Source organism: Chanodichthys erythropterus, chromosome 15, assembly GCF_024489055.1.
Source record: "Chanodichthys erythropterus isolate Z2021 chromosome 15, ASM2448905v1, whole genome shotgun sequence".
Taxonomy (NCBI): domain Eukaryota; kingdom Metazoa; phylum Chordata; class Actinopteri; order Cypriniformes; family Xenocyprididae; genus Chanodichthys; species Chanodichthys erythropterus.
The window spans coordinates 37,886,613-37,909,923 of record NC_090235.1 but is presented as its reverse complement, the minus strand read 5'-3'; the positions used below and the strand labels follow the sequence as shown (position 1 = coordinate 37,909,923).

The 23,311-nt window shown below is 45.8% G+C and overlaps 1 protein-coding gene across 1 annotated transcript in view; it reads right to left on the bottom strand.

Annotated features, from left to right (window-relative positions):
* Nucleotides 1-20,062, bottom strand: part of LOC137037183 (SH3 and cysteine-rich domain-containing protein 2-like) — an 89,423-nt gene extending 69,361 nt beyond the window's left edge. The window contains exons 1-3 of the mRNA XM_067410995.1: nt 20,051-20,062; nt 14,930-15,009; nt 9,778-9,829 (exon numbers count right to left, since the gene is read on the bottom strand). Coding sequence (XP_067267096.1) covers nt 9,778-9,829; nt 14,930-15,009; nt 20,051-20,062 — 144 coding nt within the window. The remainder of the gene's footprint in view (nt 1-9,777; nt 9,830-14,929; nt 15,010-20,050) is intronic.
* Nucleotides 20,063-23,311: the final 3,249 nt, after the last annotated feature.

The following is a 23,311-nucleotide window of genomic DNA, read 5'->3' as shown; positions in this document are numbered from 1 at the left end:
GGCAGCCACGGCGGGTCAGGCGGCTCGGGCAGCCACAGCAGAACAGGGTCTATAGGTGACCCCAGCGGGTCAGAGTCCATTAAAGGCCATAATAATTCGCAGTTCAGAGATGGCCATAACAGTTCAGTGGCCCTTAATGGCCATGGTTGCGCAGGGTCCCCACCCACAAGCTCCCCACCCTCAGGTATACTGCCCCCCCCCCAAAAAGATCTTGGGGATTTCAGCAGGGTCCATAATAGGTTGGTGGACCGAAGGCCTGGATGGCACCAGCAGGGCAGAACGCTTGGGCGGCGGCAGCGGCAGTGCAGGCAGCCTGGCCGGCGGCGGCAGGGCTGACCAAGGGTGTTTAGTGGTCATATCAGGGAGAGCGGACAGCTCGGTGACGGCCTCCGTGGCCATATCAAGGAGAGCGGACAGCTCAGTGATGGCAGCAGGCTCAGGCTGGAGCTGCTCTGGGACGACAGCTGGCGACTCGGGCTGCTCTGGGACGACAGCGGATGGCTCGGGCTGCTCTGGCACGACAGCGGGCGGCTCTGGGACGACAGCGGGCTGCTCGAGCTGGTCTGGGACGACAGCAGACGGCTTGGGCTGGCAGACTGTTACAAAGTCCATAGAGCTCGAGTTCCTCAACGCACGCAGAACAGCCAAGACATAGAAAGTGAGCACGACCCTCTGGGCCAAGACAGGACAGACCAGGAGAGCAGGCTGTGCTGGGGCAGACTCACTGGCTGGATCGGGCTCTGGAGCGTGTTCACTGGCTGGAGCGGACTCACTGGCTGGATCGGCCTCTGGAGCGGGTTCACTGGCTGGAGCGGACTCACTGGCTGGAGCGGACTCACTGGCTGGAGCGGACTCACTGGCTGGAGCGGCCATCTTGCCCGTGGGCACTGGCAACGCAGCCATCTTGTCCATCGCGTCCAAGACGCTTGAATCCATAGCAACCGGCGAACTTGAGAGCGTTGCAACCGGCGAGCTTGAGAGCGTTGCAACCGGCGAGCTTGAGAGCGTTGCAACAGGCGAGCTTGAGAGCGTAGCATCCGGCAGGCTTGAGAACGAAGCGGCAGACTGGCTTGAGAGCGAAGCGGCAGACTGGCTTGAGAACGAAGCGGCAGACTGGCTTGAGAGCGAAGCGGCAGACTGGCTTGAGAGCGAAGCGGCCGGCTGGCTTGAGAGCGAAGCGGCCGGCGGGCTTGAGTGCGAAGCGGCCGGCGGGCTTGAGTGCGAAGCGGCCGGCGGGCTTGAGTGCGAAGCGGCCGGCGGGCTTGAGTGCGAAGCGGCCGGCGGGCTTGAGTGCGAAGCGGCCGGCGGGCTTGAGTGCGATGCGGCCGGCGGGCTTGAGTGCGATGCGGCCGGCGGGCTTGAGTGCGATGCGGCCGGCTGGCTTGAGTGCGAGGCGGCCGGCTGGCTTAAGAGCGAAGAGACCGACTGATGCTTGGGAATTCCAGCCGCACGCGCCGACATCAGCGGTGGATCAGCCACACTGGAACGTAATCCTTGCCGTTCTCTGACTGATCTAGAGACGTGTCGTGGCTCTGGGCGATCAGCGGCGACGTGACATTGCTCTGGGCGATCAGCGAAGGCGTGACGTGGCTCTGGACGATCAGCGAAGACGTGAACTGTTGCTGTTGTGATGGTAGCCGCCATTTTGTGTGTGTTACCTGGCGCGGCGGCCATTACGGGGTTCACCATGGTGTCGCATTCCTCCGCGACACCCACAGTAAACGGAGAGCCAACAGTCAACAATGCATAGTCCATAAAGCTGCTGAGTGACGAACGCGGTCCATCTCGTCTTAATTGATTTTGGAGAGGTTGGTTGACGCCGTCACAGAAAAAGTCAATCAGTGCACAGTCCGGAAGATTAGAGAGGGAAGCAATGTCCAGATATTCCTGCACATAATCCTCTAACGATCGCGTGCCCTGCGTACTCCACAATAACAACTGGTCAATGTCCATACCGTACAACTGAACTCCGGGAAAGCTGCTGGATCGTGGTAGTGGCGAAGTCTTCTGTAACGGTTCAACACTCGACATGGGATCCATTTTGCAAGCTTTATTAAAAGTAATCGTAGTAGTACAGACAGGGGTCAGCATCAGCAAACACAACAATGTAGAGCAGGCAGAAACGTGGTCAGAGACAGGCAGAGGATCAGGGCAACAAGCAAGATTTACAGTCCAGAGAGCAGGCACAGGGTCGATGGGCAGGCAGCAAAGGGTCAGGAAACGTTAAACAGACAGGAATAGCAACGGGAAAACAAACAGGGTATAAACGCTCAGAAATGACAGCCGGGGCAATAATCAAGACTTCGCGGTGAAGTGGTGTGTGTGACAGTCCTTTATAGTCCTGGTTATGAGCTGCAGCTGGGTGTGGTGATTAGTGTGGTGTGCTAGGGTGGATGTGTCAACAGGTGATTGGTGTGATGTGAACATGTGACAGACAGGGAGGATTGTGGGAAGTGTAGTCCTGGAACTGACAGGAGCAGGCGATGATCGTGACAGTAAAACTGAAATGATGGCATCTGACTACGATTTTGGTGGGTCACCTGATTGCAGCACATACATTGCAAAATATTGGAGAAAGGTAATTCATAAAATCTTTATAATACTTTACAGAAAACCCATATGATCCTGGCGCCTTATTATTTTTTAGATCAGTGATTGTTTCTTTAATTGTATCTTCTATTATAGGATCTGATAATTTACTCACTTCCTCCATCAATCATTTTGACAAATAGGTTTCAAAAATGTTATAATTTTTTCTTTTTTAGATTACTGGTTTTGTTTATAATAATCTGCAAAAAAAAAAAAAAAAAAAAAAAAAACAGCTGTTATTGCTTTAAGATGGGTCTTATTTTTTTCGTTCTAATCTTCGAAACTACATGGCTGGCTTGATCTTTTCTGAGTTGAAAAGCCATCAGTCTGCTTTATCTCCCATTTCATAGTATTTTCTTTTTATGTATCTATGGGCTTCTTCTTTTTTGTGTGTTAGAAGTTAAAGATGCCCTCGAATGAAAAATTGAATTTATCTTGGCATAGTCAAATAACAAGAGTTCAGTACATGGAAATGACATACAGTGAGTCTCAAACTCCACTGTTTCCTCCTTCTTATATAAATCTCATTTGTTTTAAAAGACCTCCGAAGAACAGGCGAATCTCAACATAACACCGACTGTTACGTAACAGTCGGGGTATACTCCCCAATATTTGCATATGCCAGCCCATGTTCCCAACATTATGAAAGGCATTAGACAAGGGCAGGCAGTATAGTCTGGATCTGCATAGGTGAATCAACAGACTAGGTAAGCAAACAAGAACAATAGCGAAAAATGGCAGATCGAGCAATAATAACTGACATGATCCATGATATCATGATATTTTTAGTGATATTTGTAAATTGTCTTTCTATATGTTTTGTTAGCATGTTGCTAATGTACTGTTAAATGTGGTTAAAGTTACCATTGTTTCTTACTGTATTCACGGAGACAAGAGCCGTCGCTATTTTCATTTTTAAACACTTGCAGTCTGTATAATGCATAAACACAACTTCATTGTTTATAAATCTCTCCAACAGTGTAGCATTAGCCGTTAGCCATGGAACACAGCCTCAAATTCATTCAGAATCAAATGTAAACAATATAACAGTGTACAATACTCACATAATCCGACGCATGCATGCCGCATGCATGACGAACACTTTGTAAAGATCCATTTGAGGGTTATATTAGCTGTGTAAACTTTGTTTATGCACTGTTCAAGGCAAGTGCGAGCTCCGTGGGGGTGGAGCAAGAGAATTAAAGGGCCAGTAGCCCTGAATCGGCTCATTTATAATGATGCCCCAAAATAGGCAGTTAAAAAATGAATTAAAAAAAAAAAAAAATCTATGGGGTATTTTGAGCTGAAACTTCACAGACACATTCAGGGGACACCTTAGACTTATATTACATCTTTTTTTTTTTTTTTAAGTTCTAGGGCACCTTTAAAAGAAAAAAATAGATGAATTACTAACTTCTTTTAATTCCCTTAGTGTATCTTTTTTGTTTTTTTGTTTTTTTTTGTGCTCACTCTCTAACCTTTTTACTCCATTTTCATTTTCTTGCCAAACATCCATTAAGCCCATTTCGTTCATCAGGTTTGACATTTCCTTGGACATTTTAGATGAAGGTTTCTATTACAGGTGATCTGTCTAGTTTGTAATTCAATATACAATTAAAATCTCCTCTGATAAGCAAAATCCCTTCACTTTTATCTGCCACTAGTGCTGCTTTTTTTTTTTTTTTTTTAGAAAAAGGGGTAATCTTCATTTGGGGTATATATATTTATAATTGTTATCTTTAACCAACCACAATAACATATAGGCCATCCTTGTCTTGAAAGTTTTTTCTTTGTTATAGAACACTGCTTTAATAAACAAAATAGCCATTCCTCTTTTCTTCTTATTTCCAAATGAAGCACTATACACTTGATCTACCCATTCTCTTTTTAGTTTTAAATGTTCTATCTCAGATAAGTGTGTTTCCTGGAGTAATACTACAGAACTTTGCCATTTTTAACTCTCCAAAATGTTCTTCCTTTTTATTGGATTATTAATTATGTTTATATTATAACTAATGAAATTCAAAAATGCCATATTCTCTGAATAGTATTATGATATACACCAATCAGGCATAACATTATGACCACTTTCCTAATATTGTGTTGGTCCCCCTTTTGCTGCCAAAACAGCCCTGACCCATCGAGGCATGGACTCCACTAGACCCCTGAAGGTATGCTGTGGTATCTGGCACCAAGATGTTAGCAGCATCCTTTAAGTCCTGTAAGTTGCGAGGTGGGGCCTCCATGGATCGGACTAGATTGTTCAGCACATCCCACAGATGCTGGATTGAATTGAGATCTGGGATATTTGGAGGCCAAGTCAACACCTCAAACTCGTCGTTGTGCTCATCAAACCATTCTTGAACCATTTTTCTTTGTGGCAGGGCATATTACCCTGCTGAAAGAGGCCACAGCCACCAGGGAATACCGTTTCCATGAAAGGGTGTACATGGTCTGCAACAATGCTTAGGTAGGTGGTTCATGTCAAAGTAACATCTACATGGATGGCAGGACCCAATGTTTCCCAGCAGAACATTGCTCAAAGCATTTCACTGCCTCCGCCGGCTTGCCTTCTTCTAGTGCATCCTGTTGCCATGTGCCTCCCCTGGCAAGCCACGCACACAGCCATCCACGTTATGTAAAAGAAAACATGATTCATCAGACCAGGCCACCTTCTTCCATTGGTCCGTGGGCCAGTTCTGATGCTCATGTGCCCACTGTTGCCGCTTTTGGCGGTGGACAGGGTCAGCATAGGCACCCTGACTGGTCTGCAGCTATGCAGCCCCATACACAACAAAGTGTGATACACTGTGTATTCTGACACCTTTCTATGAGAACCAGCATTAACTTCTTGAGTACTTTGAGCTACAGTAGCTCGTCTGTTGGATTGGACCACAAAGACCAGCCTTCTCTCCCCACGTGCAGCAATGTGCCTTGGCCGCCCATGACCCTGTTGCTGGTTCACTACTGTTCCTTCCTTGGACCACTTTTGATAGATACTTACCATTGCAGACCGGGAACACCCTACAAGAGCTGCAGTTTTGGAGATGCTCTAACCTTGTCATCTAGCCATCACAATTTGGCCCTAGTCAAACTCGCTTAAATCCTTACGCTTGCCCATTTTTCCTGCTTCTAACACAGCAACTTTGAGGACAAAATGTTCACTTGCTGCCTAATATATCTCTCCCACTAACAAGAGCCTTGTTGAAGAGATAATCAGTGTTATTCACTTCACCTGTCAGTGGTCATAATGTTATGCCTGATCGGTGTACATTCCTCCTTTGTATAAATACCTGGAGATAGAAAAAACAAAACAAAACAAAACAAAACAAAAAAATTCCCTCAATAACCATGAACTGAACTTCCATCTGTCCCATTAGACACAGCTTTCATAACATATGAAATATAATAACATAATTGCGATTACATTTTAATGTTCTTTTGGCAAAAGAGGGGAACAATCACAGCATACTTCAATTTTCAGTTCTCTCAGCTGTGTTGTTGCGTCCTTCATTGTTGTGAACGTTTTCTCCCCATTGCTAAGTTTCAGGCTTAGTTGCGCCGGGTATATGCATTTTACCTGCATTCCCTTCTTTTTTAGCTGTTTGATGACTTTGTAGACTTTTGCTCTTTTCTTCTGAAGGATAGGAGAATAATCTTTGTCAAAGAAAATTCGCCTTTCTTGGAAGTGAATCTGACCCTGTCTCCATGATTGTCTGATGATCAAGTCTTTAACTGCTGCATCCAAGAATCTTACAATGATTGACCTAGGGGTTGCTGCTGGGTCCAGTGGTTTTGATGTTAGTGAATGATGTGCCCTCTCGATCTTAATGTCTATTTCAGACGGTAGAATGAACATCATTCAGCAACTTCTTCACAAATCCTGTCATATATTTTCCTTCAATTCCTTCTGGTATCTGGTAGATTCTGATATTATTACGCCTCATTCTGTTTTCAAGTTTACTTTAGTGCCCTCTGGTGTCGCATTGTTGTATCTTCCTCCAAGCTTATTGTCTCTTCCGCCTTTTCCATTCTCTCCTCGCGTTCAATTAATTGACTTTTATATCTTTGTTTGCACCACTCTTTCCAGGGAAGTCTTAGTATTGTTGTGTCCTTCTTGATTTTCTTTATGGAGTTTCTTTAATTCCTCCACCACCCCTTGATCTTTAATGATCAAATTAGCACAGACAGTGCATTACACAGTGGCCGCATTAGTGGATAATGAGCTGACTCACGAATGATTGACATCTCTTTTCTAACAGATTACATAAACAGAATATTTGTTTTCAGTTTGACTTACCTGACATTTCAACATTTCTTTAGATATATGTCTCATGTGAGACTTCATTCAGAAAGACTGTCAGAAAAACATCATGCTAGTTTTCTTTGCAAAAAGCACAACATTTTGTTTTTACTGTGAGTGTACATAAATAAAAGAAGACATTTGATGTATTACTGTAATTGATGTATTACTTTTGTCTGTATGACAAAAAATGACAGAGTATTTTAAGTTGATTTTGCTGCTATGTGGAAAAAAATCCAGCAAAATGCGCTGGCATGTTTCCCGACCTTTGAGTGTTAAGGTGTATGTGGGGCAGCTCTGCCTGTCTCTCGTCCGCTGTTAGACGACAGCTCTTTTGGAAAGCACCATCTTATCACCCTAGACTCGGCATCAAACAAGTGCCTAGCCTTAAAAATGGCATTTTTCTCTCAAAAGAGTTGGAGACCTACAGGCCTTGTCAATTGCTCCTTCCTGTTTGGAATTTGCTCCAGGTGGAGTAAAGGCTATTCTTAGACTGGGTTACATAGCTAAGGTACCCACTAATGTGGCCTGGCCGGTAGTCCTTCAGGCCTAAGAAGGGCTGCCCGGCTACTAAACAGACTCTTAAGTAGGTGGATGGTCAAGGAAATTTCTATGACTTATGAGGTGAATGGGCTGCCTTCACCTCTGCCAATTAGAGCACATTCCACACAAAGTATGGCATCCTTAAAGGCTTTATTGTCTGGGACATCCCTCAAAGATGTATGTAACGGTGGGATGGTCTTCCCCAGATACCTTTGTCAGGTTTTTTATCCTGGACCTTCCAGACACTCCGGGGGCCCAAGCACTCATGTCCTGAGTTGTGCCTTATTTCACACTAGGGCAGGCATTTCATCAGTATGGTGAAGTGAGCATTTCTTTCCCCAAAGTGTCGTCATCGATGTAGCATGAGTTCCCTTGAAAGGGAACATTTCAGGTTAGTCATGTAATCATGGTTCCCTGAGAACGGAACGAGACGCTGTGTCCCTTTGCCATACTTCCTGCATGCCTGGGAGTGGCTTTCTTCAGTTGATCCAGATCTGCCGGCAGGCATCCCGGGATGTTGTTGCACCAATCAGGATTGGACTTCCACATGGCTTCAGATGCAGTCACGCTGAAGGCATTCCCCAAAGTGTCATCATCGATGCAGCATTCCATTCTCGGGGAACCATGGTTACATGACTAACCTGAGACGTTTTCTCAGAATCCTGAAGCCTGATTGGTTCACGTCTGTGCAACTGCACAGACAAATGGCATTTCAGCCTGCCAGAATGGACATCAGGCGCATCTCAGATCGAGGATGGGCCTGATGCCGCCATCCTTCTTGGGCGGCTCCTTTAAAGCGGCTTTAAAAGCCTGACTTGCTGCGTTCCGTGGGAGAGAGATGATTGACACTGTGTCTTTGAGGAGAGAGATGACTTTGGCGCTGAGGATGTGAGAGCTGTCGTCTGAGACCACAGTATGAATCACGCCCCTGAAAAGGGGAGGTCTGCACACAAATTAGAGTTAGTAACCTCATTGTATTATGGCTTGCTGGTGGATGGCTTGCCGGTGGACACTATGACAGTCAGAAGGGGTTTGGTTGCGCAAACTCATGGGCCAGGCCTAGAACAGGCAACAAACAAATCGGACTGGAAGATGGACGCACTTTGAGGGTGGTCCAGCCTCGATAGGTCTTAACCCGTTCCTCTTTCATCCTGAGGCATCAGCACTGCGTTGGCTGCACAGGGTCTAGCTCTAGCTTTAGGGTGAGGACCTTGGGGACCCCCTAAATAGTATTGAATATTGCTAATGTCACATACTATTTAGGATTGATAGTATGCACATTGAGACGGAGACATAGAGTATAATCCGTCATCAGACCCGCCAAACAAGACCATACCACTGGCGCAAGATAAGGGCCATTGATTCTCACGGGTGAAGGGTACAGGGGACTTGCCACGTTGAGGGGGAAGCGAGGCACTTAAAAATTCTGTTAATTTGAAATCCATACCTGCAGCTGTAAAAAATGTATTGCTTACATTTGATCTACTTTTAACACTTGAATTAATATAAACATAAATATAAGCAGTGCAGCTCAGTGGGTAATACTGTCACCTCACAGTGTGGGTTTCCTCCAGGCACTCCAGTTTCCACCACAGTTCCAAGACATGCAGCATAGGTAAATTGGCGATACTAAATTATCTGTGTGTGAGTCCTATAATGGACTGGCCATCAGTCCAGGGTGTTTCCCGTCTGTGGCCCGAGATGGTGGAACAGGCTCGAGCTATAGCGCAATCCGAGAGGATGTGGTGTGAAGAATGGATAGAAGCAATGTTCCTGGGGGAAGGTTTGAAGGATTTTTGCATAACCAAAAAAAAGTTCTCAAAACCTTTAAAAGCATGGATGTTTTGGACATTTTGAATGCTCAGAAAACATTCAGAAATAACATTTTAATAACTTTTTTTAATATGATAGAATGTAATGTTCCTCTAACATTCAAATAAAACAAGAAAGAAAAAAAAAACATTCTTTATACATTAAAAAAACAAATGTTTTGAACATTCAGAAATTACATTTTCATAACTTAATGGGAATGTTAGCAAAACCTGCCACCTGCCTAAGAGAACCTGCCACAAGAGCGAGCTGTGCTGGACTGAGTTTAAACTGCTGATGAGCAGGTGTTTTGATTGATGCTGAAAAAGCCCTCGTGCTAAGTTTATTTTGTGTATTAAGTTGTGAATGATGATTTTTTTGGAGTTTGCACACCCCTTCACACACATTTTTTCATCTGTCTGGAGTTTGCAGATATGATTCATTAAAACAAAGTCTAGTATAGAATTTCTAAAAAGAAACATTAGTATGTGATGCTGCAGAGAATGTAGAGCTCTTTACACATGAGTACCCACCTTCCACCATTCTTCATTAGAGTCATCAATCACCATAAGTCTGTCACCAGGACTAAGATAAAAACAGAGAGAAAGCTAAATGTGATATGTGTCTAAAACTTACTCGGTTACTAACGTAACCTCGGTTCCCTGAGATACGGAACGAGTACTGCATATGGGGGAAAAGTCTCCCTTTTTCCCCGCTACTGAAGCCTTTTCAGTAACGCAGTGCAGCTGCATCGTCATTGGTTCACTCATTGCAAGTCATTGAACCAATGACGGCGCAGTTTTGCTGCGCAGCCTATGGCGACAAAGCGCGTGAACTATCCCGCCGAAAGGGGCAGGGTAAAGCCCTATATAAGTGAGCATTTCGCCATAGGCTACTCAGGCCATATCAACTGAAGCGACGACACTGAGCTGCAGCCTAGTGGCATGGCAAGTTACGCAGTACTCGTTCCGTATCTCAGGGAACCGAGGTTACGTTAGTAACCGAGTAAGTTCCCTTTCGATACTTCACTCGTACTGCGTATGGGGGAACGAATTCAACCACGCCGTGCCACTGCTGGGGAATGACTGGACTTGACTGGACACCGCGAGGGGACCGAGTGTCAAGTGGGAAGGCCGAAGCCGCCGTCACCCAAAACTCCCGGGTTTTGCGTAAAACGCAGAACTAATGGCCGCGTATTTAGGGTCGGAACGTCCAATTGATAAAATTTGGCAAAAGTGGACGGCGAGGACCAGCCGGCCGCCTCACAAATGTCTTTAATGGAAATTCCACTGGACCAGGCCAAAGATGAGGCCATACCCCTAGTGGAGTGGGCTCTTACTCCTATGGGTCAAGGGGTCCCCACCGAGGAATGGCAGAGCGTGATAGCGTCGACAATCCAACGCGAAAGATGTTGCTTTGAGACCGGAAACCCTTTGGTGTGGCCGCCAAAGCAAACAAAGAGCTGATCAGACTGCCGGAGGGGTTGTGATCGCTCAATGTAAATGCGCAGTGCCCTGACAGGGCAAAGTAATTCTTGCTCCCGATCGCCCGGCATAGGGGTAAACGCAGAGAGCGAAATGATCTGCGATCTGAAAGGTGTAGAAAGCACCTTGGGAACGTAGCCCACCTTAGGTTTCAGCACGACTCTAGAGTCGTCTGGCCCGAATTCGAGGCATGCAGGGCTAACAGAAAGGGCCTGCAAATCGCCAACACGCTTGATCGACGCCAGTGCAAGAAGCAGGGCGGTTTTAAGCGTCAGGGGCCTTAAAAGGGGGGGCCCTTTAGAGCTCTGAGGACCAAGTGGAGATCCCAGGAAGGAACCGTAGGGGTCTGTGGTGGATGCAACCGCCTGGAACCCCTTAGAAACCTAACAACGAGGTTGTTTCGACCTACAGACTGCCCAGCATAAGGAGCGTGAAACGCTGCGATGGCCGCTACATACACTTTGAGCGTGGAGGGGGCTCGCCCCGCGTCCAGGCGCTCCTGGAGGAAGGACAGTATATTGGCTACGTCGCATTCCTCAGGGTCTATGCTGCGTGTAGAACACCAGCTAACAAAGACCGCCCATTTCTGAGCATAGAGGAGTCTAGTGGATGGGGCTCTAGCATGTGAAATGGTTTTTAGCATGTTCTCGGGGAGGCCAGAAGGCTCCCGTCGAGAGACCACAGGTGCAGAGCCCACAGCTCCGGCCGTGGGTACCAGATTGTTCCGTTCGCCTGAGAGAGGAGGTCTCGTCTCAGAGGAATCGGCCAGGGGGCTTTCGTGGAAAGCCTGAATAGCTCCGAGGTCCAAACTTGGCACCTCCAGAGTGGGGCCACTAACAGGACTCTGTGTCTGTCTTCCCTGACACGCCTGATCACCTGGGGGATCAGAGCGACCGGGGGAAAAGCGTAGAGAAGGGTGTTGGGCCAGGAGTGGGCCAGCGCATCCTCCTTCTTCGAAAAATAAATTGGGCAATGAGAGCTGTCTTGAGAGGCGAAGAGGTCTACCTCTGCTTTCCAGAATAACTCCCAAAGGGTGTGAACTATCTGGGGATGGAGCGTCCACCCGTCTGAGGGGACGTTGCTCCGGGACAACATGTCTGCTCCCAGGTTGTTCTTTCCGGGAATGTGGGTCGCTCTGAGCGACCGAACCCGTGAAGAAGCCCATTCTAGCAGTCGTTTCGCCAGGGCGCATAGGCGGCTGGATGAAAGACCTCCTTGGCGGTTGATATATGACACCACTGTCATGCTGTCCGATTGGACTAAGACGTGGCGATCCGTCAAATGAGCCTGAAAGGCCTGTAGGGCTCGAATCACTGCCAGCATCTCGAGGCAGTTGATGTGCAGATGGCTTTCCTCGTGGGACCACGAGCCGAAGGCCGGACTGCCCTCGCACAGAGCGCCCCAACCCAGGTTGGACGCATCCGTGGATAGCATCGTCCTCCGTGACACCGCCTGTAGGGGTACTCCAAGACTGAACCAAGAGGGGTTCGTCCAGGGCCTCAGGGCTGCTACGCAGGCCTGATTGACCTTGAGGCGCAAACGGCCGTGCCGCCATGCGTGAGGAGGGACCCGAAATTTCAGCCAGTACTGAAGAGGCCGCATTCGTAGCAGGCCTAGCTGCAGCACCGGGGAGGCGGAAGCCATCAGCCCTAGCAACGTCTGGAACAGCTTCAGAGGGAGGCCGCGAGCTGCTGAATGGTCAGAGCGCGCTCTGACGAGACTACTGCTGTCATACTGACAGAGTCGAGAACTGCACCCAGGAACGAGATACGTTGAGTGGGAAGCAGCAAGCTCTTGGCTAAATTGACCCTGAGACCCAGACACTGCAGGTGGCTGAGAAGCACGGATCTGTGGTGCTCCAACTCCGACCGCGAGCTGGCTAGGATGAGCCAGTCGTCGAGATAGTTCAGAACGCGTATACCCATCTGTCTGAGAGGGGAGAGCGCAGCGTTCATGCACTTCGTGAAAGTGCGAGGAGCTAGGGACAACCCGAAGGGAAGGACCGTATACTGGTAAGCCACACCTTCGAACACGAATCTCAAGAATCGCCTGTGCTTGGGGGCTATCTGGATATGAAAGTAAGCATCTTTCAGGTCCAGCGAGCAGAACCAGTCCCCGTGACATACTTGTGCGAGGATCTGTTTCAGCGTTAGCACTTTGAACTTTCGCTTCATGAGGGAAAGGTTCAGAAGTCTGAGGTCCAGAATTGGTCTGAGACCGCCGTCTTTCTTTGGAACCAGGAAGTAAAGGCTGTAGAAGCCCGACTAATTCTAGGGGGCACTAATTCTATAGCGCCTTTTCTCAGAAGAGTTAAAACATGAGCTTCGTCCGGTTGTACCGTAGTTTGAATCACCCCGCCAAAGTGCGGGGGCCTTCTGGCAAACTGGAGCGAGTAGCCTAGGCTTATGGTTCTCAGAATCCAACTTGATACACCGGGGATGGCTCGCCAAGCCTCGACCCGGGCAGCAAGGGGTAGAATGACATCGGATGGCGACCCGCTTAGAAGGTTTGGGCAGGAAATGTCTCATCGCTTGAGAAGACTTCTGTGTTGCCGTGAAACGCTCTGTAAAACATTCCACTGCCGGTCCAAAGAGTCCTGACGGGGAAACAGGCGCATCGAGGAAGGCCGTCTTGTCCTGATCCTTGATTTCCGTCAGGTTAAGCCATAAATGGCGCTCTAGCACCACCAGGCTGGCCATTGATCTGCCAATGGCTTGAGCCGCTGCCTTTGTGGCCCGCAGGGCTAAATCAGTCGCGCTGCGGAGATCCCTGAAGGCGGTCTCTTCAGTGCCAGACTCGTCCATTGCGCGGAGAAGTTTGGCCTGGAAGACCTGGAAGATGGCCATAGAATGGAGCGCTGAGGCGGCTTGGCCAGCGGAGGCGTACGCTCTTCCTGCAAGGGCAGAAGTGGTCCTGCAGGGTTTAGACGGAAGGGAACGCTTCGTCTTTCAGCCCACGGCCGCGGGCGGACAGAGGTGAGCGGCCACTGCTTCGTCCAGGGGCGGCAGGTGTTCGTAACCCTTCTCCTCCGAACCATCAACTGAGGTGAGGACTGAGCGGTGAGAAGTGTGCAGGCGGGCTGAATAGGGGGCGCGCCATGAGTGAATAGTAAAATGTGCTGTTTCGTGCCATCATGTGGGTAGTAAATAGAGAACATAATCACGTAATCAGTTGAGAATGATGCTCTGCCCTGTGACTATCAGGCGAGACTCATAGAGCGTATTTCACTGTACAAGAGCATATTTTCACTGGTGTTATTTTAAAATGGCATGCCTCTGAGTTTGACGCTTTCCGGGCTCCGCCCATTCCAAGCCGAGTTCATCAAAGGCAGAACACTCTCACTATAAGAGCATGAGTTTCACCTCGCTGCCCACTTCGCTACCTCTGCATTATTTACAATGGTAGCACTTCAGGTTTATTAGGCTAAGCTTCTCCATGACATGAACAGGCCTGGACCTGACCCTGCGATGTTCAAAGAGCTGCACAGTGCCACAAATTTGACCATGCTTGCTGCTAAAGCAACTGCCTAAGCCACTGACTGCAGCTATAACAGGTGCCAGTTTCGACTTGTTGTGCCCCTTAGGAGTAAGTGCCCACTCCACTAGAGGTGTGGCCTCCTCTTGGGCTTGGTCCAGCAGAGTCTTGATTGCAGTCATCTGTGCGGCAGCCAGTTGGTCCTCGCTGTCCACTTTTATCAGATTTTACAACCTAGACACCCCTGCTCTTCAGGCCAGGTGTTGATAGTCTAATTCTGAGCCTTTCCCATGCAGCTGTCAGAGGGGGGCCACATTCAAACACTTCCAAGTTGTCGGCTCACAGAGTGAACGCTCTGGTTCCTCACATAACCTGGTTCCCTGAGATAACAGGAACCAGCATTGCGCAAGCTTGCCATGCCACTACGCTGCCAGTAAATCATGCTAGGCACTGGTCAGTCAAAAGATTCTGATCTGACAGCATCCCAATGTGACTGATGTAGGAAATCAACTCTGCCACTTTTGGCAGGCTGAAACACTATTTGTGCACAGATGTGAACCAATCAGGCTTCAGGATTTGGATAAAACAGGAGTTTTCACCATAAGCATCAGCTAACTGACCAATACTCATTCCCGTTATCTCAGGGAACCAGGGTTACGTGAGTAACCAGTGCGTTATGGTGTGTGGGAGACTTTCTGTCACGCACAAACACGCATACTGGACTTACTGTAATTCTAAATCATTTTTCTCTTGAGGGAGGAACTTGTAAAGTGCCACATAAGTGTGAATGGAGTGAACTTTAGGAGCCTGTGAAGTCAAGTCAAGTCAAGTCAAATTTATTTATATAGCGCTTTTACAATTGGTAATTGTTTCAAAGCAGCTTTACATATTAGAAGCACAGAAAAAAAGGGAAGTGGTTAAAACTGTACAAACAAGCGTGGTAATATGTAACATATACAAGATGGTGCTACATTAAGCCAATGTCGGCTGACTTCCAGGGGTGGAAAAAACCCCCTAGGAGAAAAACCCAGAGTGCTAGCACTGGGAAAAAAGTCCTAGGAGGGAAAAAACCCCTTGGAAGATATATATATGTAAATGTATATGGAGATAGATATAGAGATTAAAAATCGATTATATATAAATATATGTAAGCGGATACGGGGATCCTGGGCTACGTTGTAGTCAGGTCCAGACGCAGGTTCTCCATCTGACCTGGATACGGCCTGGATCCAGCACCCGGCAAACCTCAGGATAAGCAGAGAGACAGATATTAGCGTAGATGCCATTCTTGTTCTGATGTACAGGTATATCTAGTGTTATAGGAAATGTTCTCGGTTCCGGCCGACCTAATTATTGCAGCGTAACAATCCTTTAACGGATTTGAAAAATGTTAATGTATTGATAATGTGTTATGTGTATGCAAGAGCAAAGAGATGTGTTTTTAGTCTAGATTTAAACTGACAGAGTGTGTCTGCTTCCCGAACAATGCTAGGAAGATTGTTCCAGAGTTTAGGTGCTAAATAGGAAAAGGATCTGCCGCCTTCAGTTGATTTTGATATTCTGGGTATTATCAACTGGCCTAAATTCTGAGATCGCAATAAACGTGAAGGACTATAATGCATTAAGAGCTCACTTAGGGACTGGGGAGCTAAACCATTTAGAGCTTTATAAGTAAGTAGCAAGATTTTAAAATCTATACGATGTTTAATAGGGAGCCAATGTAATGTTGACAGAACTGGGCTAATATGGTCATACTTTCTGGTTCTAGTAAGAACTCTAGCTGCCGCATTTTGAACCAACTGTAGTTTGTTTAAAAGCCGAGCAGAACAACCACCCAGTAGAGCGTTACAATAATCTAGTCTTGAGGTCATGAATGCATGAACCAACTGTTCCGCATTTGTCATTGAGAGCATATGTCGTAATTTAGATATATTTTTTAGATGGAAGAAGGCGGTTTTACAGATACTAGAAACATGACTTTCAAATGAAAGATTGGTATCAAAGAGCACACCCAGGTTCCTAACTGAGGACGAAGGTTTAATGGAGCACCCGTCAAGTGTTAGAGAGTATTCAAGGTTTTTTCGTGAGGAAGTTTTTGGTCCAAAGATTAGGAAATCAGTTTTTTCTGAATTTAATAATAAGAAATTTCTTGTCATCCAGTTTTTAATGTCAGCTATGCATTCTGTTAGTTTTGTGAATTTGTAGGTTTCGTCAGGGCGCGAGGAAATATAGAGCTGAGTATCGTCAGCGTAGCAGTGAAAACTAACACCATGCTTCCTAATTATCTCTCCTAAGGGCAGCATGTACAGAGTGAAAAGCAACGGTCCTAATACTGAGCCTTGTGGTACCCCATATTTAACCTGTGATCGATACGACATCTCTTCATTAACTACCACAGACTGATAACGGTCAGATAAGTATGATTTGAACCATGCCAAAGCAATTCCACTAATGCCAATATAGTTTTCAAGTCTTTTTAAAAGAATGTTATGATCGATAGTGTCAAAAGCAGCACTGAGATCTAATAACACTAATAGAGAAATACAGCCACGATCGGATGATAGGAGTAGATCGTTTGTAACTCTAACGAGAGCAGTCTCAGTACTATGGTATGGTCTAAATCCTGACTGGAAATCCTCACAGATTCCATTTCTTTCTAAAAAGGAACACAGTTGTGTTGAAACTGCCTTTTCTAGTATCTTTGACAGAAAAGGTAGATTCGAGATTGGCCTGTAATTTACTAAATCTCTCGGATCTAGTTGAGGTTTTTTAATAAGAGGTTTGATAATAGCCTGCTTAAAGGTTTTTGGCACGTGTCCTAGTGTTAAAGATGAATTAATTATATCAAGAAGTGGACCTACGACCTCTGGAAGCATTTCTTTCAGTAGTTTAGTCGGCATTGGGTCTAACATACATGTCGTTGATTTTGATGATTTGATAAGTTTAGATAATTCTTCCTCTCCTATAGCGGCGAATGATTCTAGTTTTACCTCAGGGACACTACAGTGCACTGTCTGAAGAGAAACTGTAGACGGTTGCATGTTTATAATTTTCTCTCTAATATTATCAATCTTGCAAGTAAAGAAGTTCATAAAGTCATTACTGCTGTGCTCTATGGAAACGTCAGCAGTTGAATCTCTGTTTCTAGTTAATTTAGCCACTGTGTCAAATAAATACCTAGGATTATGTTTGTTTTCTATTAAGAGATTTGAAAAATAAGTAGATCTAGCATTTCTTATGGCTGTTCTGTACTCAATCATTTTTTCTTTCCACGAAAGGCGAAAAACTTCTAGTTTTGTTTTCTTCCAACTACGTTCAGCTTTTCTAACAGCTCGTTTTAGAGCCCGAGTGTGCTCATCATACCACGGCGTTGGATTAGTTTCCTTAATCTTCTTTAGACATAAAGGAGCGACCGCATCTAATGTGCTGGAAAAGAGAGAGCCAATAGTTTCTGTTGCAGCATCGAGTTCTTCTAAGTTGTCAGGTATACTAAGGCGATGAAACTGCTCGGGGAGATTATTTATAAAGCAATCTTTAGTGGCAGACGTGATTGTTCTACAATATTTATGGCTGGGTGGTGGTTTTGTAGCCTTGGCTAATTGTATTATACACGAGACTAAATAATGATCTGATATATCATCGCTCTGCTGTAGAATTTCAACAGCATCAATATCTATTCCATGCGACAGTATTAGATCTAGGGTATGATTACGACAATGAGTGGGTCCTGACACGTGTTGTTTAACTCCAATAGAGTTTAAAATATCTGCAAATGCCAATCCAAATGCGTCTTTATTATTATCTACATGGATATTAAAATCACCAACAACAAGGACTTTATCCGCAGCCAGTACTAACTCTGATAGAAACTCAGCAAATTCTTTGATAAAGTCAGTATGGTGCCCTGGTGGCCTGTATACAGTAGCCAGCACAAATGTCAACTTACATAATGTTACATAAAGCACCATCACTTCAAAGGAATTATATTTGAAATTCTTTTGAATGATTCTGAATATATTACTATAAATTACAGCAACACCTCCCCCTTTGCCTTTCTGTCGAGGATTGTGTCGATAATCATAACCTTGAGGACTAGATTCATTTAAAGTAATGTAATCGTCTGGTTTTAGCCAGGTTTCTGTCAAACACAGCAAGTCTAGTTTATTGTCTGTGATAATTTCATTTACAATAAGTGCTTTTGAAGAAATAGATCTAATATTCAGTAACCCAAGCTTTATCATTTGTTTATCTGATTTATCTGTGATTTTCATTTTTTGAACAATTAAATTTTTACCCTTAAAAGGTTTTGGAAGTTTTTTGTATTTACTAGTTCGAGGTACAGACACAGTCTCTATGTGATAATATCTAGGTGAAAGTGTTTCTATGTGCTGTGAATTATCTGAGTTCTGTGACGTGAGGCGGCTAGCAGACGGTCGGTTTAGCCAGTTTGTCTGCGTCCTGATCTGGGCCCTGGTTTGTCATGTTTCAGCTCTAAGACTATTTGCCAAATTTCTAGAGAGAAGAGCAGCACCATCCCGGGAGGGATGAATACCATCTCTTTTCAACAGATCAGGTCTGCCCCAAAAGCTTTTCCAATTGTCTATGAAACCTATATTATTCTGCGCACACCACTTAGACAGCCAGCCATTGAGTGATGATAACCTGCTAACTATCTCATCACTCCGACGAACAGGAAGAGGGCCAGAACAAATTACTTTTGCTGACATTGAATTTGCGAGTTCACACACCTCTTTAATGTTAATTTTAGTGATCTCCGACTGGCGAAGTCGAACATCATTTGTGCCGACGTGGATAATGATTTTAGAATATTTACGTTTAGCATTAGCCAGCACTTTTAAATTTGCTTTGATGTCAGGTGCTCTGGCCCCCGGCAAACATGTGACTATGGTGGCTGGTGTCTCTATTTTCACGTTCCGTGTAATAGAATCGCCAATTACTAGGGCACTTTCAACAGGATTCTCAGTGGGTGCGTCACTGAGTGGGGAGAACCTGTTTGATGTTCTAATCGGAACGGAAGAGTGGTGTTTGTTCTTGCCATTATGCCGCCTCACAGTCACCCAGTTAGCCTGCTGCGTGGCTTCTACAACCGGAACCGAATCCGAATGTGTAGTGTTTACTAGGCTAGTCGCATCCAAAGCAGTATCTAAGGCCCTTTCATTCTCACTATCCTCAATTAAAGTTTGGATGCGTGTCTCTAATTCTGAGATTCTCTCTGTCAGCCTGACAATATCCCTGCATTTATCACATGTGTAAGTCTCACTGCTGACAGAAAGAGCTAAGCTGTACATGTTGCATTTACTACACATGATAATCGTCGGACATGACTGACCGTGTGTTTGATGAACGCCGTCCGAAAAACTGCAACGCACACGGGACTCGCTGGCTGGATGTCTCGGTCGCTTGCCGGTGCCTGGGGCGAGGGTGATGTGCGGGACGCTGTACCTCGCGGTGGATCGATGAATGCCGGGCAGCAACGTCTCCACAGCTTCCCGATCTGGCGAGGACAGATCAGAATAACATACATCGGATAAATCCGCCATTCAATCGACAAGGAAGGTTGGTTTAGAGGAAAAAAAAGAAAGTAGACGGTAGCTAGCAGGCTATGGCTAACACTAGGTGATTACGCTGGTGGATTGCTAGTAATAAATCGTTCCGTTTAGTAATACTATGCAATAGGTTAAGTAATCTAGTGAAAAATAAGAAAGTTATATTATGCGAATAGGAATAAAGAGAAGGATTTAGGATAATCTCCACGAAGCTCCGAGCGTAGATCAGACAGCTGGCAGGCAGCAGCGTTGAGCAGCGTATGCGTATGTGTAGTGTTTACTAGGCAAGTCATTTGCCCCCAGTCAGAAGTCAGTATCTTTTTCATCTTCAGGGACTGCTTTGTTTGATTGCGATTCTTCAAATCTGGTAAGACATTATGTCTAACAAACGTTTCAGGTAGTGTGTGGATCCGTGTTCCATATTTTTGACACCTGATGACACACACAATCTGTGCGTTTTCTGTCTAGGAGCGGAGCATGCATGGACAGTGCTTGAGGGCGCTGTCTGTGCAAACTGCCTTTTAGGATGCTCCGCTCTCGTTTGGGCCTCTTCTCGAGGGAAGAAGGGCTGGCATCTGTGCCCGGTGATCCTGGTCCTGCCCGTGCTGAGGCAGAGTGGCGACTGAAATCATGGGGCTCACAGATGGAGCTTGCAGAGGAGTTTGAGAGAGGTGTAAATCTCTCTCAACCCCCAGCGGCTGACGGGGGTGAGCTGCTGGATGATGATGATGTTCTTTTTTTGACATCATCGGATCCAGCAGCGAGTGCTCTTCTGGCTTCAAGCCCAAGAGAGCAAGAGATGGCTGTTGAAGAGGAAGAAGGTGAGCCTTCTGAAACTTCAAGGCCTCCCTGCCCCGCGTATGCAAAGCTGCTTGAGGTTATGGAGCGCGCTTCTGGCAGGCTGCAGCTGCCATGGGAGCGCATTAAGAAAGGGAACGCACACGGACGGCTCAATGAACGGTTCCTTTCCGACCATAATCCGGCAGCCACCTTGAGCCTTCCATTCCTTCCTGATCTACCTGTTGAGATCGAAAAGGCATGGAGCAACCTATACTCGGCTCATATTCACCGACATCAGCGAGCTAATTTTGCTGATGTTGAGGGGATGAGCCAGCATAGGTATGTGTAGATGCCTCCTATTGACGAGACGTCTGCAAACTATCTCGTCACAGGGCGGTCACCGACACTGAAAGCTCCGGTCCTGCCTTCAAAGCAACTTAAGATGACATCTCACTTGAATGGCAGGGCATAAACAGCAGCAGGTCAGGCTAGTGCTGCCTTACACACAATGGCAGTGTTACAGGCTTACCAGGCTGATCTGCTGAAGGATCTGGATCAGGGGCAGGGTCTGTCCCCTGAGGCGGTAGAAGAGCTGTGCCACACCAGAGATCTTGCTCTCCGGGCCACTAAACAGACTGCTGCAAATTTTTACCCAGGCGCTTCTTTCAATCAGGCCAAGGGCTGGGCCCATGATGATATTTTTCTGATGTCTTGCCTTCTGGCTTGGTAGTAAAGGGGAACTTTCAGGCTTGAAAGAACCATAGATTCCATCCGTCCTATGATGATGAGTCTCCGGTCTTCGAGCTGCAGGAAGGTGAGCATGGTCTATATTTATGTTATAAAATATATTGATCTTAGTTTCCTGTATAGTTTTTTCCTGGGTGTGTAAAAAAGGAAGGGGAATTAAGGGCACTGAAGTTCCATTAGGTTGACTAGAACGATTTATCTCTTGTGTTGGCAATATGGCCGCCTTTACAGCCACTATATGGTAGAGTAGCTTCGGCCTTCTGGGCCGCCTGACATTTTTGGCTTGGGTTGAGCATCACTCCTCTGAGCTCTTGGTTATGAGTTTATTTCTCAGAGTTTGCCTTCTCTCTATCGAGAGTTTAAATGTTTTTACTACGTATATTGCCTGTTGGAATGCATAGCTCAGGTTGAGTTTGCTTAGTGAACCTCACTTTTCAGTTTGGTTCTGATGTAGCTCCCTTTAGAGTTTGAACATTGCCACAAGATGTTGATTGTTGTTTGGAGTAGAAGGCTCTTGTTTGGGCCTCCTTCTGAGCACAATAGCTTGTTGTATCACAAGTTTTGTTGGTAGATGTTTAGTCAGAGGTTGCTCACTTAATACTAGCACTGCCACAGGTTTATGCCCGTGATCATTTGAAGTAGTAGGCCGTTTTTGGCCTCATTCAGAGCATGATGGCGTAATTTTGTACTCCTATTACTTTAAGAGTAAAAAGTGTTTTAATGAGTACATTGCCTGTTGGAATGTGTGAATAAAATTAAGCTCAGGTTGAGTTAAATGGTTAACCTCACTGGATAGTTTGGTTCTCAAATATGGCTCCCTTAGAGCTTAAACACTGCCACTGGCTGACACCACGTGTCTTTCTGGAGTTGCAGGCCCTGTTTGGGCCTCCTTCAGAGCATGATAGTGTAATTTTTGTACTCCTCTTGCTTAAAGAGTAAAAAGTGTTTTTACTGAGTACACGGCCTGTTGGAATGTGTGAATAAAATTAAGCTCAGGTTGAGTTAAATAGTTAACCTCACTGGATAGTTTGGTTCTCATGTATGGCTCCCTTATAGCTAAGACACTGCCACTAGCTGACACCATGTGTCTTTCTGGAGTTGCAGGCCCTGTTTGGGGCTCCTTCAGAGCATGATGGCATAAGTTTGTACTCCTCTTGTTTAAAGAGTAAAAAGTGTTTTTACTGAGTACACTGCTTGTTGGAATGTGTTGAGGTAGACTGTTATGTGGGCACTTTACAGTCTTATCTGCTAGTTAAACTCGGTTTCAATCAGAACGAGTTCCCATGTTTTGTGGGCTCTTGCATTTTCAGCAATTGAGCTGCTTTTAGGTGTGTGGCCTTCACAGGCCGCCCTGTAAGCAAATCCCCCACATCTGGGTGTCTTTAGCAGATTAAGCATGTAGTTCTCACATGACTGGCCTTTGCAAGGCTGCAGTAATATATTTTACATTGTGTAGTTCATGTTTTAGGCTCTTAGACTCAATTAGTTCATGTTGTAGGCTCTCTAGGAGCCTCCATGATTTTGTGCCTACAGTATAGTTTATCTGTTAGGTTGAGCCTAGTAGTCAAGTCAAGTCAAGTCAAATTTATTTATATAGCGCTTTTTACAATTGGTAATTGTTTCAAAGCAGCTTTAAATATTAGAAGCACAGAAAAAAAAGAGAAGCGGTTAAAAATAAGCTGTACAAGCAAGCGTGGTAATGTGTAACATATACAAGATGGTGCTACATTAAGCCAATGTTGGCTGACTCCCAGGGGTGGAAAAAAACCCCTAGGAGAAAAACCCAGCGTGCTAACACTGGGAAAAAAGTCCTAGGAGGGAAAAAACCCCTTGGAAGATATATATAATATATGTAAATGGATATGGAGATCAAAATCTGAATCATACATTTTTATTATTGAGATTAAAAATAGATTATATATAAATATATGTAAGCGGATACGGGGATTAAAAATCTGAATTATAGATGCAGCCAGAACTGGATCTGTAGGCCCATTGTCTCCTGGGCTATGTTG